The following is an 18,342-nucleotide window of genomic DNA, read 5'->3' as shown; positions in this document are numbered from 1 at the left end:
ACTGTCGCTGGGGTAACATCCTGGAACTCCCTCCCTTACAGAGCTGAGGGTGTACTTACACCACATGGGCAGCAGCGGTTCAAGAGCAGCTCACCACCACCTTCTGACTGCAACTAGCGATGGGCAATAAATGCTGACCTAACCAGCGGTGCCCACATCCTGGAAATGATTTTGTTTTAGGTTGTGTGTGTGTGTGTGTGTGTGTGTGTGTGTGTGTGTGTTTAGTCAGGGAACGGGAGACTGTAGTCCAGGGGGAGAGCGGCGGTCGGGAGACAGGAAGAGCGGGTTGGGAGGCAGGAAGAGCGGTCGGGAGGCAGGAAGAGCGGTCGGGTGGGTGGTGGGGATAGTAGTCGGGAGCAGCCGGGGGGGGGGGGTGGAATTCAGTACCATAGTCCCACAGCAGTTAGAAGTGGTTTTCATGCTTCTAACTTTTCTTGGATAACTATTCAGCTAAGAGAGTCAGACCATTTGAAGTCTCCGATTGAAATCAGAGCGTCAGGTTGTTACAGGTACAGGGGTAATTGCCCGGACAATTCCCCTGCAGTCCTTGCACGGAGACCTCTGGGGGACCCCCAGCGCATCTTCTGGGATATTAACTGGGTACGACCCCTGGAGAATGTTCTGTGCCATTGTCTTGGGTATCAAAATATTGGTGTGGTAACGCACCTCGGACGTTTCACTACATTTAAAGGCACTATATAAACGTAAGTGCTGTTGTGTTGTTATCAGGTGCCAAAAGAGCAGGAAGATTCCCTCTGAATCTCCCTCCACAGTTGCTGCCAGACCTGCTGAGTGTTTCCATATTTACTGCGTTTATTTCACATTTCCAGCAACCGCAGTATTTTGCTTATGTGTTTGAGGAATAACGCTCCTGTTTTTCAGTAAAGTTCCTCCTTCACCTCAGTGAGCTACAGAAATGAGCAAAAAGCTGACACAGGTTTCCAGGTGCAGGTAGTATGGTTGATTAATCACTGTGAACAGAACCGTGAAGTCGACTTCCTAATGGAGCAATCACCTGCAGTCATGAAATCTCTAACCAGCCAGAATGAATCATAAACACAAACAGAATACAATCAGAACCCAACATCTGTGTCCACAAAAAACATTTGTACAGTTTAGTTTTCAGAATGATTCAGCTGCTCTGGGAGGCTGCATTATATCACAAAGAGAATTGTTCTGTGCAAACATCACTCCAGCCTCTTAAAGGGCAGTCTCCACTCTGCTCCATAAACACAAACTGATAGAATTTACAGAGCACAAGGAGGCCATTCAGCCCATTGAGTCTGCACCGGCCCTTGGAAAGAGCATCCCACTTTCGTATGCTAACCATGTTACAGCACCATGGGGACAGCTGATTTAAAGCAGATTACTGGCCGTGGCTATCAGTAGCTAGTTGACAGCAAGAAGCCCGCAGCAGAATTCTCCCCGCCTGCTGCTGGTAGCGGTGCTCCCGATGTGGTGGAGAATCGGGTATCCAGGGTAAAAACAGGATCAGCACCCGATGCTCCGGCCCCACGCTGGCAGTGGAATCGGGGTTCGTGCCAGCGAGAGTATGAAAATGGGTCTTAATGACAGATTTGCATCCACTTAAAGGACCGGGTACCATATTCTCCGGGCCCGTGTGATTCTCCAATCCTCTGGGCCCGAGCTGGATTTACGACTGGTATTTCCCAGCCAGGCCCTGACGTGGTGGACCTCATGGTGGGCCAAGGGTTAATCCCTTAAGGGAGTTGCCCCCAATTCCATCCGAGGGCCACCCTGCCCACCCCACCCCCTCCAGACCCGCTTCTTCTATGCCCTCACTGCTGGTGTCTGGACTGCTCTCTAGCTTCCTGACAGGAGTCTTTTCTTGGGGGCTTCCTGCTAGGGGTCAAATCTGTTAGAATTATTTGAGGAGGTAACGAGTAAAATAGAACAGGCAGACATGATCCATTTGGATTTCTAGAAGGCCTTTGACAAGGTACAGGAGGCTGCTAAATAAGCCAAGAACTCCTGGTGTTAGGAGCAAAGTACTGGCATGGATAGAGGATTGACTGACCGGCAGACAGAGTGGGGATAAAGTGTTCTTTTTCAGGATAACTGCCGGTGATTAGTGGTGTTCCGCAGTGTTGGGACCACAACTATTCTCGATATACATTAGCAATCTGGAAGAAGGAACGGAGGGCATTTGCTAAGTTTGCAGATGCTACAAAGATATGTTGGGGGACAGATTGTGTTGAAGAAGCAGGGAGGCTGCAGAAGGATTTGGACAGGCTAGGAGAGTGGGCAATGAAGTGGCAGATGGAATACAATGTGGAAAAGTGTGAGGGCCTGCACTTTGGAAGGAAGGACAGAGGCACAGAATATTTTTTAATCGGAAAAGGCTTCAGAAATCAGAAGCACCAAGGCACTTAGGAGTCCTAGTTCAGGATTCTCTTAAGGTTAACGTGCAATGTTAGCATTCATGTCGAGAGGGCTAGAATACAAAAGCATGGATGTACTTCTGAGGCTGTATAAAGCTCTGGTCAGACCCCAATTGGAGTCTTGTGAGCAGTTTTGGGCCCCGTATCACAGGAAAGATGCGCCGGCCTTGGAAAGAGTCCAGAGGAGGTTCACAAGAATGATCCCTGGAATGAAGAGCTTGGCGTATGAGGAACGGTTCAGGACTCTGGGTCTGTACTCGTTAGGACTTTAGAAGGATGAGAGGAGATCTTATTGAAACTTACAGGATACTGTGAGCCCTGGGTAGAGTGGATGTGGACAGGATGTTTCTTGGAGGAAAAACTAGAACTAGAGGACACAATCTTAGACTAAAGGGACGATCCTTTAAAACAGAGATGAGGAGGAATTTCTTCAGCCAGAGGGTGGGGAATCTGTGGGACTCTTTGCTGCAGAAGGCTGTGGAGGCCAAATCACTGAGTGTCTTTGAGACAGAGATAGATAGGTTCTTGATTAATAAGAGGATCATGGGTTATGGGGAGAAGGCAGGAGAATGGGCATGAGAAACATATCAGCCATGATTGAATGATGGGCCAAATGGCCTAATTCAGCTCCTATATCTTATGGTCTCTTCCTGACAGGTTTCTCTTTTCTGGGGGATCTGTGGGGGGAAACTCTATGGGGCGTCTCCCTATCTAGGGGAACTCTGTGGGTGGTCATCCCAGTACTTGGGGGAAATGAAATGAAATGAAAAAACGAAAATCGCTTATTGTCACGAGTAGGCTTCAATGAAGTTACTGTGAAAAGCCCCCAGTCGCCACATTCCGGCGCCTGTCCGGGGAGGCTGGTACGGGAATCGAACCGTGCTGCTGGCCTGCTTGGTCTGCTTTCAAAGCCAGCGATTTAGCCTGGTGAGCTAAACCAGCCCCTATGGCGGAGGGGTGGGGGACTGATTTGCAACGAGACCTCCCTATCAGGCCGCCCGCTCAAAATGGCAGTCTGCCCGTTAGCGGGATTCCCTCTGGAATCGCTTGTAATCCTCGCCATGCAAATTGGGAGAGTGAATTGCTTCTTGATCTGCGCTCCAAGCGGGAGTTCAAATCATTGCAATTCACCTCCGGCGGGAGAACATTGGGCTGGATTCTTCGATTGCGCCCACCGCAATATCGCCACGGATGGGACGCAGACCAGGTAAAGGCCAATTGACCTCGGGCAAGAATTTCTTGTCGCCGGGCAGGCGAGGCTGAAGAATCCTGCGCATGGAATTATAGGCCCAGAAAGACAAATCAGCGAAAATTTTATAACAACTTTCATGATTTTGAGATGTCACAAAAGGTTCAGCCAACAAACCAATGTAGTAATTGTTAATGCAAGAAACATGGGATGCCAAATTAGGCAAAGCAAGTTTCCACAAACAACCAATAATTAATAATGTTTATCAATGTTGGGTAATAGATATTGGATACGGGGAGAATTGTCCCGTTCTTCTTCCGAGTAATGGGATGAGATGCTTTATGCCCACCGGGGGGGGGGGGGGGGGGGGGGGGGGGGGGGCGGCGGTTTAGGGAGGGAACCCTAAGTCACTGAGAGGGGAAAATGGTGGGGGCAAATGTCAGTCAGTGGAATGGAGTGCCTCCGAGGACAGTCGCGGTGTAGGGAGGGGGGGGGGGGGGGGGGGGGGGCGGTTGTGGCAGATAAGGAGGGTAGGGTTTGTTTGTAGGGGCTGGAGCAAGTTAGGACTAGATGCAACTGAGGAAATACTTAGCTGTGCTGACACAGTAAGGCAGGTAGCACTCTGCAAAAATATGGCTTTTTTTTTTACTTCTTCCCTGGCATCGGGCATTGCTGGCAAGACCAGCATTTGTTACCCATATCTAATTAGCCTTGCACTGAATTGGCTTGCTAGGCCATTTCGGAGGGCAGTTAAGAGTGAACCACATTGTTGTTGGTCTGGAGTCACATGTAGGCCAGACCAAGTAAGGACGGCAGATTTCCTTCCCTAAAGGACATTAATGAACCAGATGAGTTTCTACAGTCATTGTTGAGAGTTGCCATGGTCACCACTATGGAGTCAAACTTTATATTCCAGATTAATTAATTGAATTTAAATTTAATCATCTGCTATGGTGGAATTTGAACCCATGCCCTCGAAGCATTAACCTGAGCTTCTAGCTTAGTAGTCCGGTGACATTACCATTGCGCTACCATCTCACCCACCACATGAAAATCGGATGGCAAGATGACATGTCAGGTAGGATACACTGGCTTTGGAAGATGTACAACATAGATTCCTCAGAGTAATGCAGGGTTTAAAGGTTAAATTCTGAGGACAGGTTGCAGAGACCATGGTTGTATTCCCATGAATTTCGAAGATAAACTGAAGAAAACTGAAGAAAGGATTTAAATTATAAAGTTAATTCCTCGGTGAGGGATCCTGGACAAGGGAGCAGAAGCTAAATGAGAGAAAGAACTGAAAAGATTTAGCAATGTGGCAGCATCGGAGATAACCTATCGAGTCAAATATAACCTTTCTTTTGGCAAAATCTTAAAATTGGAGCTGGATCACTAACTACGCAATAAAATTAGGAACCACACAGCAGTTAGCACTGTTGCCTCACAGCGCCAGGGACCCAGGCTTAATTCTGGCCTCGGGTGACTGTGTCGAGTTTGGACTTTCTCCCCGTGTCTGCGTGGTGCTCTGGTTTCCTCCCACAGTCCAAAGGTGTGTATATTAGGTAGATTGGCCATGCTAAATTGCCCTTTAGTGTCCAAATATATGCAGGTTAGGTGGGGTTATGGGGATAGGACAGAGAAGTGGGTTTAGGTAGGGTGCTCTTTCAGAGGGTCGGTGCAGACTTGATGGGCCGACTGGCCTCTTTCTGCATGTAGGAATTCTATGGTCCACGCAAAGACAGTTGCGATTCTGGTCTTTTCTCCCTCAAAAGACAATGGGCACGATTCTCCGCTCCCGGGAAGAATCGGGAGGGCCGTCGTGAACTCGGCCGAGTTTCACGACGGCCTCGGAGGCCGCACCTCGCCCCCTATTCTCCCCTCCCGGCGGGGCTAGGAGCGGCGCTCCGTAATTCTCGGCCGCCGGGCGGCGCGCCGACTGTGACACGACAGCGGCGCCTATGTGACGTCAGGTGCGCATGTGCAGGTTGGCCGGCTCCAACCCGCGCATGCACGGCTGACGCCACGACGGCTGACAGCTCGAACCCGCGCATGCGCGGTGGCCGTCTTTCACCTCAGCCGCCCCGCAAGACGTGGCGGCTTGATCTTGCGGGGCGGCGGAGGGGAAATAGTGCGTCCGATTGAGACGCCGGTCCGACGATCGGTGGGCATCGATCGCGGGCCTGTCCCCTCCCGAGCACAGTCGTGGTGCTCATTCCCCCCCAGGCCCCCTACAAGCCCCAAAACGGGCATCTCACGGCGATTTCACGACGGCAGCGACCAGGTATGGTTGCCGCCGTCGTGAAACGGTCGCGAACGGCAGGCCGTTCGGCCCATCTGGGTCGGAGAATCGCCGGTCGCCGTGAAAAACGAGCGTGGGGTGGGAGAATCCCGGGGGGCGCCAGGGGGGCGTGAAATTAGTCGGGGGACCCTCCCGCGATTCTCCCACCTGGCGTGGGGAGCGCAGAATCGCGCCCTATGGATGTTTAGGATCAATTGAAAATTTTTATAAGGATATAAAGTGATAGAGAACAAAAGCAAATAAACAAAGTTAATTCAGGTTCAGATCAAACCTGATCTAACAGAATCTCAGAAAAGGCCAGAGGGATTAAATGCCCTCCCATTGGTCCGATGTTCCTACGCAACAGGAAAGAGCTAAACCTGCCAGCAGTTTCTGCGAACGCATAACAGACGTCAACCTTTGTTAAGGAACAGACATGATAAGCAGGTCAAAAGAGAGTACGCTGGGCAGTGCCTGAATAACAACCAGACTTACAGCTTTCTTGCCCATTTCCGTTTTAGAGAGCGTGAGTGTCCCCGTGAGCTGGCAGCCAATTTCAATTCCTTTGGGAACTCTGGAGGAAAAAGGATCAAATTAATTCCACTTGTTGTCTGCCATATACTGAGACATAAACATATTTGGAAACAGAAAAGGTTAGGAGTACACAGATGATCAGCCAGTCTCTTGTCAAGGAAATTAAGAAATTAAAACTAAGCCAGGGAGAAAGAAGGAATGGAAAGCGCTCCCAATCACAGGAAGGAGACTAATCCATTCGGCCCATCAAGCCTGCACTGGCCCATGGAAAGAGCACCCTATTGAAGACCCCGCCTCCACCCTATCCCTGCAACCCCACCTGACCTTTTAGGACACGAAGGGCAATTTGCCAATCCACCTAACCTGCATAGCTTTGAACTGTGGGAGGAAACCGGAGCACCGGGGAGGACGTGCAGACTCCGCACAGACAGTGACCCAAGCAGGAAATCGAACCTGGGACCCTGGAGCTGTGAAGCAACAGTGCTAACCACTGTGCTACCGTGCCGCCCTAACCTAACCTAACTAATGGGTGGAACAAACTCTAAATTGCTTGTTAGAAAAGCGTTTTCACACGTGACTGGACTATCTGTTGCTTTTTCGCCCTCTTACTTCTTCCCTTTACTCTGCAACTCTTAAAAGCTTTGATTGCTACTGGTTAGATTCCAAATCTAACAGTTACAGCGAAAACATTGGAAGAATAGAATCATATAGAACAAGAGGAGGCCATTGGGCCCACTGTGTCTGTGCCAGCTCTTTAATAGAGCTATCCAATTAGTCCCAATCCTCCGGCTCTTGCCCTATACCCCTGCAAATCTTTCCTTTTCAATTATTTATCCAATTCCCTTTGGAAAAGGACTATTGATTCTGCTTCTATTACCCTTTTAAGCACTACATTCCAGATCAGAACAACTCTCTGCAATTCTATTTTTTTCTTCATCTCCCCTGGTTTTGTTGCCAATTATTTTAAATCTGTGTCCTCGGGTTACTGACCTTCCTGCCAATGAAAACAGCTTTGCCTTATTTACTCCATTAAACCCTTCTAATTAGGCTGCCTTTACTCTTTGCACATGTTGATGGATGTGTTGTGTTATTTCCTGTGTTCTTTATTTCAGGTCTGCAGGTCTTTGGGGACAGACCAGAAGAGCGGGACTAATTGAATAACCCTTTCCAACCAGCCAGCAGAGTTACAATGGGCCTCCTTCAGTACTGTCAGATTTAACTATTTCCAATTTTTCTTCTTGCTTGTGTATACACATGTGTATAAATCGATGCTCTATTCTGTCCCCCAGCCAACATCAAGAACAGATCTGATCAGTCATCTCATTTGCGGAGGACAAACTAGCTGCTGCGTTTGGCTACATAACAGCGACGAGTAGACTCCAAAATTAATTCACTGGCTGCAAACATCTTGAAAATACCTTGCGGCCTTGGTGAAGAAAATGCAAGTTTTTCTTTATGCAACTTGTGAAATAAAGGTTTTTGCGGGCCTCGATGTAATTTCAAAATCTAACAACAGAAATATGGACTGACATTCCCTTATTGCGTGTTTTATGCATCCCTATGACAGGCGACCACCTTGATTAAATTATCAAACTGGCCAGTACACAAACCTGGCCGGGATTCTCCCCTACCCGGCGGGGGGTCCCGGCGCGATGGAGTGGCGTGAACCACTCCGGCGTCGGGCCGCCCCAAAGGTGCGGAAGTCTCTGCACCTTTAGGGGCCAAGCCCTCACCTTGATGGGCTAGGCCCGCGCCAGAGTGGTTCCCATCCCACTGGCTGGCGTGGAAGGGCTTTGGCTTCTATGGCCGGCGGAAGTCCGTGCATGCGACAGAGCGTCATCCCAGCGCATGCGCAAGGGAGGGGGTCACTTCCGCCTCCGCCATGGTGAAGACCATGTCAAAGGCGGAAGGAAAAGAGTGCAGCCATGGCACAGGCCCGCCCGCCAATCGGTGGGCCCCGATCGCGGGCCAGGCCACAGTGGGAGCACACCCCGGGGCCTGATCGCCCCCCCCCCCCCCCCCCCCCCCCCTCCCCTCCCCCAGGACCCCGGAGCCCACCCGCACAGCCTGCTCCCGCCGGTAAGGTAGGTGGTTTGATCCACACCAGCGGGAAAGTGTTGACAGCGGCGGGACTTCGGCCCATTGCGGGCCGGACAATCGCCGGGGGGGGAGGGGGGGGGGGGGGGGGGGGGGGGGGGGGGGCGCTGCCGACCGGCGCGGCACGATTCCCGCCCCCGCCGAAACTCCTACGGCGGAGAATTTGGGACAGGGCGGGGGCAGGATTTACACACGCCCCGTATCTTTACTGTGCATGGATATGGAATCAGCATTTGCAGCAATGTCATTCGCACGATTTTCTCCCTCAAAAGACGATGGATGTTTCGGATCAATTGAAAATTTTTACAAGTAAGGATATAAAGTGATATAGAACAAAGGCAAAAAAACAAAGTTTTAATTGAAATTTGGAACATAGTCACAAACATTTAAAAAGAAATAAATTTAGAGTATCCAATTCATTTTTTCCAATTAAGGGGCAATTTAGCGTGGCAAATCCACCTAGCCTGCCCATCTTTGGGATGTGGGGGCGAAACCCACGCACACACGGGAAGAATGGGCAAACTCCACACGGACAGTGACCCAGAGCCGGGATTCGAACCTGGGACTTCAGCGCTGTGAGGCAACAGGGCTAACCCACTATGCCACCGTGCTGCCTGTAGTCACAAACATGACTGAGAATTAAGAGTGCTCAAAAAAATACAACATAAATGATGCATTATCCCAGCAAGGGGACTTGGCAGATGGGAGCGCACATCGGAGAACTGGGAGCACAGCCAGCATGCCTGAACAAGATGTTGCACATATTACTTTCCCAAAACTTTAATTGGTCAGATTCTGTAAAGTCCCACCTTGTATGATTACTTACTTGTCATCTGGCAAAGAGGTGATGTAGAATGGAATGGTGTATTTTGGGGGCAGCGTAAGGGGGCTAAATTTGTTCTTGTTGAGTAAGGCATTAACATGGGTCCGGTAGACGTCCAGATTCAGCGGGGCTGGGAGCTTGGAAATGATGTGGAACGGCAGGTCATTTAAATGCTCCAACTCACTGAGCGCCTCGTGGCGAATCTGCAGGCGTATCACATAGTCTCCTTTATCTAGCTTCAGGGAGTACTGTGAAGAAACAACAATGTTTTTCATGAACGGAATGAAAAGGGAAACACCTTCTGAAGCTTCCGTGCTGAGATGAATGTTTTTCCTCTTCTCACTTTGCCCCTACCTCCTTCCGTCCCCTTTCCAAACACTCCACTCTGTGATAGCAGTGGATCCTTTACTTCACTGAGGGAAATGCAGACTGATGGTGTGATGACATCCTCTTTTCAAGATCAGAACCACCTGTGTCAGCCTCACTAAAAGGTGCCTTCTCCTGAGCTTGCCAAAGCATTACCTCACTATAATTTCACAATTCTGTAACAGGTGTCATGTGAGAGTACCTTTAAGAAATGGGTGTTTAGAAAATAACTGTAGTAGATGTACCTTTAAGAAATGGGTGTCTATCAGTGATGTCAGAGTGTGGGTGGAGCTGGGCTGTCTGCTTTTACTTTTGACTTGGGCCGACTGCTACAGGGTATGTTTAGTTTCGTTTTAGATTTGGAGAAGCTGCAGTCACCGCAAGATGTGCATGAATCTCTGCAAGCTAAAGAATGTTAATTTGGCAATTTCAAAGTGGTAGCTGCTCTCAGTAGAGAAATTAAACCTGATGTCTTTCTGTAAAAAGGGTTCTTTTTTTTGTCTTATGGATGTTGCTAGGAAAGATTATGAGTTACTTATAGAGCACTGTATTGTTTGGGGGACTTATTGGTGTTGATAGTTGTTAAGATGTTTACTGTGGGTTTATAAAGTGTTAACTGGTTTCATGAATAAACATTGTTTTAATTTAAAAGTACTTTAGCTCTCTGTTGCACTACACCTGTAAGGTAGGCCTGTGCACTCCCCATAACTACAATCTATTAAACGTTGTGGGTCAGGTGAACTTCATGATACCCTTTGGGGTTCTCTAAACCTTGGCCCATAACACAGGATTGTTTCAGCCAGCTCAATGCACAGGACTCCATTACTCCATCCTTAACCTTCACTCTTACCCTGTCAGGGTAGGCATCGCCTGATCCCACCAGCTGCTTGTTTTGATCGAAGAGCATCCAAAGTTGACTGTCGTACTCTGATTCATATAGCAAGTCAGACAGTAAGGGGCAGCTGGGAGTCACTTCACCGGACTTTTCCTGCAGTAATACATAACGAAACGCAGTTACCACTGAATAGCAACAGGTAAAACTGAACTCAATCCATATACTTTTAGGATTGGTGCATTGTGACCACACTCAGTACAATCTGCAGGGTGCACTGCATCAATGCATCAAGACTTTTCTGGCAACTCCCTCTCTCTGTGACCTCAACCATTGAGGGGGAGTCGGGCAGCAATGTCAGGGGAACACCATCACCTCCAAGTTCCCCTCCAAATAACAACGAGACCAATACAAATCAAGCTGAGATTATATTGCAGGTCCATAAGGTCATAAAAATAACAAACCAAACACTCGGGATCATTTCTGAAGAGACAAAATTTAAAAGCAGAGAAGATATGCTCCATTTGGACAGTGTCTTGGTTAGACCTCACCGAACAGCGTTGCGTCTGGTCTCCTATTATTAAAAAAAAGGAAAATCTGAACAGGCCCAGGTTCCTTTTTCCGCAGAAATGAAAATAATGAATGGTGACCTGTTATGAACCTGGGTTTAAGTATACTATGGAGTTCACCTAACCTATATCTTTTTGTTGAATTTGGCTATGATGAGCACAAGAGCCTGCCTTTCAGGGGTTATTCAACGGACTTCTTTGCTGCTTTTCATAAAAAAAACAAGCTTTATTCTAAAATTTTAGTTAACATTTGTATAAGCACACACAGCAATCTTAAAAATCAATTACAAACATAAAGACCCCATACAACTATGGTAACCTATGTATAACCTTTAATGAATTCCCCCTTAGCTGTTCCAATTCAATAACATAATCCAAGTAAAACCAGAAACCCCTTTTCAAAGGCGTGGCCCAGCACACAGCATTCTCACTTGCATAAGACTGTTGTTATTGATATTCTGTTCTCCCTTTCAAACAGATTAGAATTCCTTCCAGAAAGCAATTATCTCTTTTAAGTTACCAAGCAGTCTGGAACAGCTTTTAAAATGAAGAGAGAGAGGCAGGCCAAAAAAAAACTTCTGTTTTCTGTCGGAGTCCACAGCAGCCAAATGTGAAAGCGAAACAAAAAACTTTCAACCACAGCTCAGCTCTTCCCAAACAAAGACAACACTGAAGCCATGTGATAAGACAAAAACCTTTGTTAAAGGGACACTCCCGTGACAGATCAAATCGAAATTTTTGGTAATTGACCAAAGAGTATTTAAGATTATGATGGTGTGATAGTGTAGATGTTGCACCCGTGGCCACCATCAGTGCGAACGGTAGTGCAGCCGCAAACTCTCATGAGGGGCGAAATTCTCCGACCCCACGCAGGGTCGGAGAATCGGCCGGCAGCGGCGTTAATCCGACTCGCGCAGGGTTTTTAATTCTCTGACCGGCCAAAAACCGGCGCTGTGCAAATCCCGCCGGCAGCCTCTGAAAACAGCTGGCGCCGGCGGGATGTCATTATATTTTTGTTTCCACAAATCTCCGGCCAGGATGGGCCGAAGTCCCGCCGACGTGGCCACGGGTCACGTCGGCGAAAATCACAGTACCTTTAAAACCGCGTCAACCATTGATGATGGTTGATGCCGTTCAGTGTCCGGGGGGGGGGTTGCGGCATCGGGGGGGGTTGCGGCATCGGGGGGGGGGGTTGCGGCATCGGGGGGGGGGGGGGGGGTTGCGGCATCGGGGGGGGGTGGCGGCATGGGGGGGGGGGGTTTGGGGGCAGCGGCGTGCAGAGAGGGGGGGGCGACGGATGCCCGGGGCCAACGCACAATCGCCCCCCCCCTCTGTACGCCGCTACCCCCCCCTCGGTACGCCGCTGCCCCCTACCCCAACCACCCCCCCTCACCACCCCTACCTCCCTCCAACGCCCCTACCCCCCTCCCCACCACCCCTACCCCCCTCCCCACCACCCCTACCCCCTCCCCCAACCCCCCTCCCCACCACCCCTAACCCCCTCCAACGCCGCCCCCCCCCCCATCTCTCGCAACGCCGCAACCCCCCATCCTCAACGCCGGGTCCCCCCCCCTCTCAACGCCGGTACCCACACCCCGTCCCCCTCCCTCTGAAGGCCGGTACCAACACCCCCCCTCCCTCTGAAGGCCGGTACCCACACCCCGCCCTCTCTCCTCCTCCCCCCCTTCCTTCCTCCTCCCCCCCTTCCTTCCTCCTCCCCCCTTCCTTCCTCCTCCCCCCCCCTTCCTTCCTCCTCCCCCCTCCTTCCTCCTCCCCCCCCCTTCCTTCCTCCTCCCCCCCTTCCTTCCTCCTCCCCCCCTTCCTTCCTCCTCCCCCCCTTCCTTCCTCCTCCCCCCCTTCCTTCCTCCGTTAGTGGGAGGGGGGGGGGGGTGCGGCGTTACTGGGGGGTGGGGGGGTGAAGGGGGTAGGGGTGGTGAGGGGAGGTGGTTGGGTAGGGGGCAGCTGCGTGCAGAGGGGGGGCGACGGTGCGTTGGCCCCGGGCATCCGTCGCCCCCCTCCTCTGCACGCCGCTGCCCCTACCCCAACCCCCCCTCACCACCCCTACCCCCCTCCCCACCACCCCTACCCCCCTCCAACGCCGCACCCCCCCCCACTAACGGCGCACCCCCCCCCCCACTAACGGAGGAAGGAAGGGGGGAGGAGGAAGGAGGGAAGGGGGGGAAGGAGGAAGGAAGGGGGGAGGAGGAGAGAGGGGGGGGTGTGGGTACCGGCCTTCAGAGGGAGGGGGTGTGTGGGTACCGGCCTGCAGAGGGAGGGGGACGGGGTGTGGGTACCGGCGTTGAGGGGGGGGGAGACCCGGCGTTGAGAGGGGGGGGTGTTGCGGCGTTGCGAGAGATGGGGGGGCGGCGTTGGAGGGGGGCGGCGTTGGAGGGGGGTAGGGGTGGTGGGGAGCGGGTAGGGGTGGTGGGGAGCGGGTAGGGGTGGTGGGGAGCGGGTAGGGGTGGTGGGGAGGGGGTAGGGGTGGTGGGGAGGGGGGTAGGGGTGGTGGGGAGGGGGGAGGGGGGTAGGGGCGTTGGAGGGAGGTAGGGGTGGTGAGGGGGGGATGGTTGGGGTAGGGGGCAGCGGCGTACAGAGGGGGGGGCGACGGTGCGTTGGCCCCGGGCATCTGTCGCCCCCCCTCTCTGCACGCCGCTGCCCCCAAACCCCCCCGATGCCGCAACCCCCCCGATGACGCAACCCCCCCCCGATGCCGCAACCCCCCCCGATGCCGCAACCCCCCCCATTGCCGCAACCTCCCCCGATGCCGCAACCCCCCCCGATGCCGCAACCCCCCCCCCGATGCCGCAACCCCCCCCCCGATGCCGCAACCCCCCCCCCCCCCCCGATGCCGCAAACCCCCCCCCCCCCCCCCAAAATGCCGGTCTGTCTCTCTCCTCCTCCCCCCCCCCAAAATGCCGGTCTGTCTCTCTCCTCCTCCTCCCCCCCCCTCCCCCAATGCCGGTCTGTCTCTCTCTATCCCCCCCCCCCCCCCAAAATGCCGGTCTGTCTCTCTCCCTCTCCCCCTCCTCCCCCCCCCCCCCCCCCCCCAATGCCGGTCTGTCTCTCTCTCTCTCCCCCCCCCCCCCGTCAAACGCCGGGTCAGTCTCTCTCCTCCTCCTCCACCCCCCAAAAAACGCCGGGTCTCACCACTTCCGCAGCTGGTGAAACTGACGCGTATCGCGTCAGTCCGCTGCTGGCCCCTCCGGGAACGGAGAAAAGCTGCCTAAAAGAAGGCCCCCACGCCGGAGTCATCTACACCAATTTTGCTCGCCGGAAATCGGCGTTACGACGGTCTGCAGAGAATTTCGCCCGAGAATTGGGAAAAAGGATTCTCACTGGTGAGATTTCGTCTCCAAATTTTCCATGTCCCTCACAGGTGACATTACAAGGTTCACACCCACAAAGGGCGGGAACCTCATTTTAATACGTTTACATATGATTTGTGTAGCCTCCCCACCACATGATCCCCTCTCACTGAATATTTAAACCTCACAGATGTGACGCAACAGATTTGTAAAAACAAGATTGAGTTATAAACCCGAGGTAGGGGCTCATGCCTGGCAGTGCCAACCTGTGGTAGGGAGCAGTGCTGGAGTGGACCTTCTGCAAAGCCCCATTGGCGGCAGCGTTCCCATTTTGTTTGTTTTTGGGCGGGGGGCGCGATGCTGATACTTGTGGGGGTTTTTTTTGGGAGGGGGGGAAGATCCAATGCTTGTGGTGGGGAAACCCCCGTGTCTGTTCGGGGGAGGGTTATTTCTGTGGTGATCAGGGCACCCTTTAAAGATGGCACCCTGACTTCTGTGGAGCCGGCATAAACCATGCCCACTGTTTTTTATCCCCAGAGTGGCTCAAAATCTGGACTAAAAACAGAGCTGTGCAGCTGGAGAGCTAAACACTGGGTTTCAGTCAGAGGGCCTGATATATTGAAAAATTCCACTGGTAGAGAAAATCATTCCAACTGTGTAACATTCCAAAGCAAGAGGCCATCAATATAAGAGTTAGTTCCAATCAGGCATTCAGGGGAAACTTCTTATAGAATTTACAGTGCAGAATGAGGCCATACGGCCCATCGAGTCTGCCCTGGCCCTTGTAAAGGGCACCCTTCTTAAGCCCATACCTCCTCCCTCTCTCTATATAACCCATTTCTTCAGACAGAGTGGTGAGAATGTGGATGTTTCTACCACAGGGAGTGGTTGAGGTAAACAGTAACATATCAGAATCATTCAATGGCAAGCTGGATAATCATATTAGGGAGAAAAGGAATTAAGTTGGTGTAGGAGGTGGTTTATTTAATGCATAAACACTGGCCTGGATCATTGCAGGACTATCTGTACACTGGGTACATCTCTAGATATAAATGTTATGGTTTCAGCACCACATTGTGGCGTAGGTTTTAAGGATACGGCACCTTACACATTGCACCGATTACGGATTCTAAACTTGGATGGCAGCAGGTGTCTATATGGAAGGACAGACAGGAAGGTAAGGGAGGTGGTGTAACTCTGATATGCAAGGATGACATTAGGGCGGTCGTGAAAGATGATATAGATTCTCTGGAGAAAAAGGTTGAATCCATTTGGTTGGAAATTAGAAATAGTAAGGAGAAAAGGTCACTGATAGGTGTAGTCTATGAACCACTAAATAATATCACGGTAGGGTGGGCAATAAACAAAGAAATAACTGATGCATGTAAAAATGGTGCGGCAATTATCATGGGGGATTTTAACCTCCATGTCGATTGGTCAAACCAGGTCGGTCAGGGCAGCCTTGAGGAGGAGTTCATAGAATGTGTCCCTGATAGTTTCCTAGAACAGTATGAAACGGAACCTACGAGGGAGCAAGCTATCCTAGATCTGGTCCTGTGTAATGAGACAGGAATAATTAATAATCTTGCAGTTAGGGATCCTCTCGGAAGGAGAGGTCACAGTATGGTTGAATTTAAAATACAGATGGAGGGCGAGAAGGTAAAATCCAATCCCAGTGTCTTCTGCTTAAACAAATGAGACTATAATGGGATGATGGAGGAGTTGGTGAAGGTAGACTGGGAGCAAAGATTTTATGGTGGGACAATTGAGGAACAGTGGAGGACTTTTAAAGCGATTTTTCACAGTGCTCAGCCAAAGTATATAACAGTGAAGAGGAAGGACTGGAGGAAAAGGGCTAATCAGCCATGGATATCTCAGGAAATAAAGGAGGGTGTCAAATTGAAAGAAAATGCATACCAAGTGGAGAAGATTCATGGGAAATTAGAGGACTGGGAAGTCTTTAAATGTTAACAGAAAGCCTTGGAAAAAGTTATAAAGAAAAGTAAGATAGATTATGAGAGTAAACTAGCTCAGAATATAAAAACATATAGCAAAAGTTTCTATATTTTCTACAAATATATAAAATGAAAAAGAGTGGCTAAGGTCAACATTGGTCCCTTAGAGGATGAGAAGGGGGATTTAATAATGGGAAATGAGGAAATGGCTGAGGCATTGAACAGGTATTTTGTTTCGGTCTTCACTGTGGAAGGCACAAATAACATGCCAATAATTGTTGGCAAGGAGGCTACGGCAGGTGAGGACCAAGAAATAATCGGGTCTAGGACAACTCATCGCCGCCGACTCATCGCCAGCCCAACTCATCGCCAGCCCAACTCATCGCCAGCCCAACTCATCGCCAGCCCAACTCATCGCCAGCCCAACTCATCGCCAGCCCAACTCATCGCCAGCCCAACTCATCGCCAGCCCAACTCATCGCCAGCCCAACTCATCGCCAGCCCAACTCATCGCCAGCCCAACTCATCGCCAGCCCAACTCATCGCCAGCCCAACTCATCGCCAGCCCAATAAAAACAGTACAGTCAACGGACTTCTTAACAGCGCTCTGGAGTGAATGGAATCTATTTAAACCAACAGACTTCTAAACAGCGCTCTGGAGTGAATGGAATCTATTTAAACAATTTAAACCTATTGAAAACAAAGGACATTGTGTCCAACGCCGGCATCTCCACATCATGTTTAAAAACAGGGAGGTTGCAGCTGTATAAAGTACTGGTGAGGCCAAACCTGGAGGACCATGTACAGTTTTGATCTCCTTACATGAGTAAGGATGTACTGGCACTGGAGGGTGTGCAGAGGAGATTCAATAGGTTCACTCCAGAGTTGAGAGGATTGGCTTATGAGGAGTGACTGAGTGGACTGGGACTAGACTCATTGGAATTTAGAAGAATGAGGGGAGATCTGATAGGAACATAAAATTATGAAGGGAATAGATAAGATAGAAGTAGGGAGGTTCTTTCCACTGGCGGGTGAGACTAGAACTCGAGGGCAGATCCTCAAAATAAGGGTGAGCAGATTTAGGACAGAGTTGAGGAAGTACTTCTCCATCCAAAGAGGTGTGAATCTGTGGAATTCCCTGCCCAGTGAAGCAGTTGAGGCTGCCTCGTTGCATGTTTTTTCGGCAAAGGTAGATAGATTTTTGAACAGTAAAGGAATACAAGGTTACGATGAGCGGACGGCTCAGTGGAGCTGAGTCCACAAACAAATCAGCCATGATCTTATCGAATGGTGGAGCAGGCTCTAGGGGCCAGATGGCCTGCTCCTATTCCTAGTTCTTATGTCATTGGAACATAAGGCTTAGGAGCAGATATAGATCATTCGGCCCTTCGAGCCTGCTCCGCCATTCAATAAGATCATGACTGATCCGATTGTAGCCTTAACTCCACATCCCTGCCTGTCTCCCATAATCCTTGACACCCTTGTCGATCAAGTCTCGCTGTGTTAAAACTGTGCCTCAGAATGCATTTCACTGATGTACTGAAGTGTTTGAAGTGCCATATAAATGCAAGCTTTGAGGCAGTTTTTTCTGCAGATGCTTAAATACAATTTGATTTTTCCTTAAAATTTAGAGTACCCAATTAATTTTTTCCAATTAAGGGGCAATTTAGTGTGGCCTGCACATCTTTTGGGTTGTGGGGGCGAAACCCACGCAAACACGGGGAGAATGTCCAAACTCCATACGGACAGTGACCCAGAGCCGGGATCAAATCTGAGACCTCGGCACCGTGAGGCAGCAGTGCTAATCACTGCGCCACCGTGCTGCCTGTTTAAATCCAATTATTAGTATTTGTAACAAACACGGCTGGACAGTGCTGAAAACAAAGAGCTTGTGATTGCAAACAACAACTTGTATTTGCATAGCACCTCTAACACAGGAAAATGGCCCAATGTGCCTCACAAAAATGATTATCAAACAAAATTTGGCACTGC

General features: G+C 50.6%; 1 protein-coding gene across 1 annotated transcript in view; it reads right to left on the bottom strand.

The window, feature by feature from the left end:
* Positions 1 to 18,342, bottom strand: part of LOC119951295 (tripeptidyl-peptidase 2-like) — a 158,648-nt gene that overhangs the window by 26,504 nt on the left and 113,802 nt on the right. The window contains exons 21-23 of the mRNA XM_038774358.1: positions 10,540 to 10,677; positions 9,327 to 9,571; positions 6,365 to 6,443 (exon numbers count right to left, since the gene is read on the bottom strand). Of these exons, the coding sequence (XP_038630286.1) occupies positions 6,365 to 6,443; positions 9,327 to 9,571; positions 10,540 to 10,677 (462 nt within the window). The remainder of the gene's footprint in view (positions 1 to 6,364; positions 6,444 to 9,326; positions 9,572 to 10,539; positions 10,678 to 18,342) is intronic.

This window comes from Scyliorhinus canicula, chromosome 17 (assembly GCF_902713615.1).
Source record: "Scyliorhinus canicula chromosome 17, sScyCan1.1, whole genome shotgun sequence".
Lineage (NCBI taxonomy): Eukaryota > Metazoa > Chordata > Chondrichthyes > Carcharhiniformes > Scyliorhinidae > Scyliorhinus > Scyliorhinus canicula.
The sequence above is the reverse complement of the archived record's forward strand: the minus strand, read 5'-3'. Positions and strand labels throughout refer to the sequence as shown.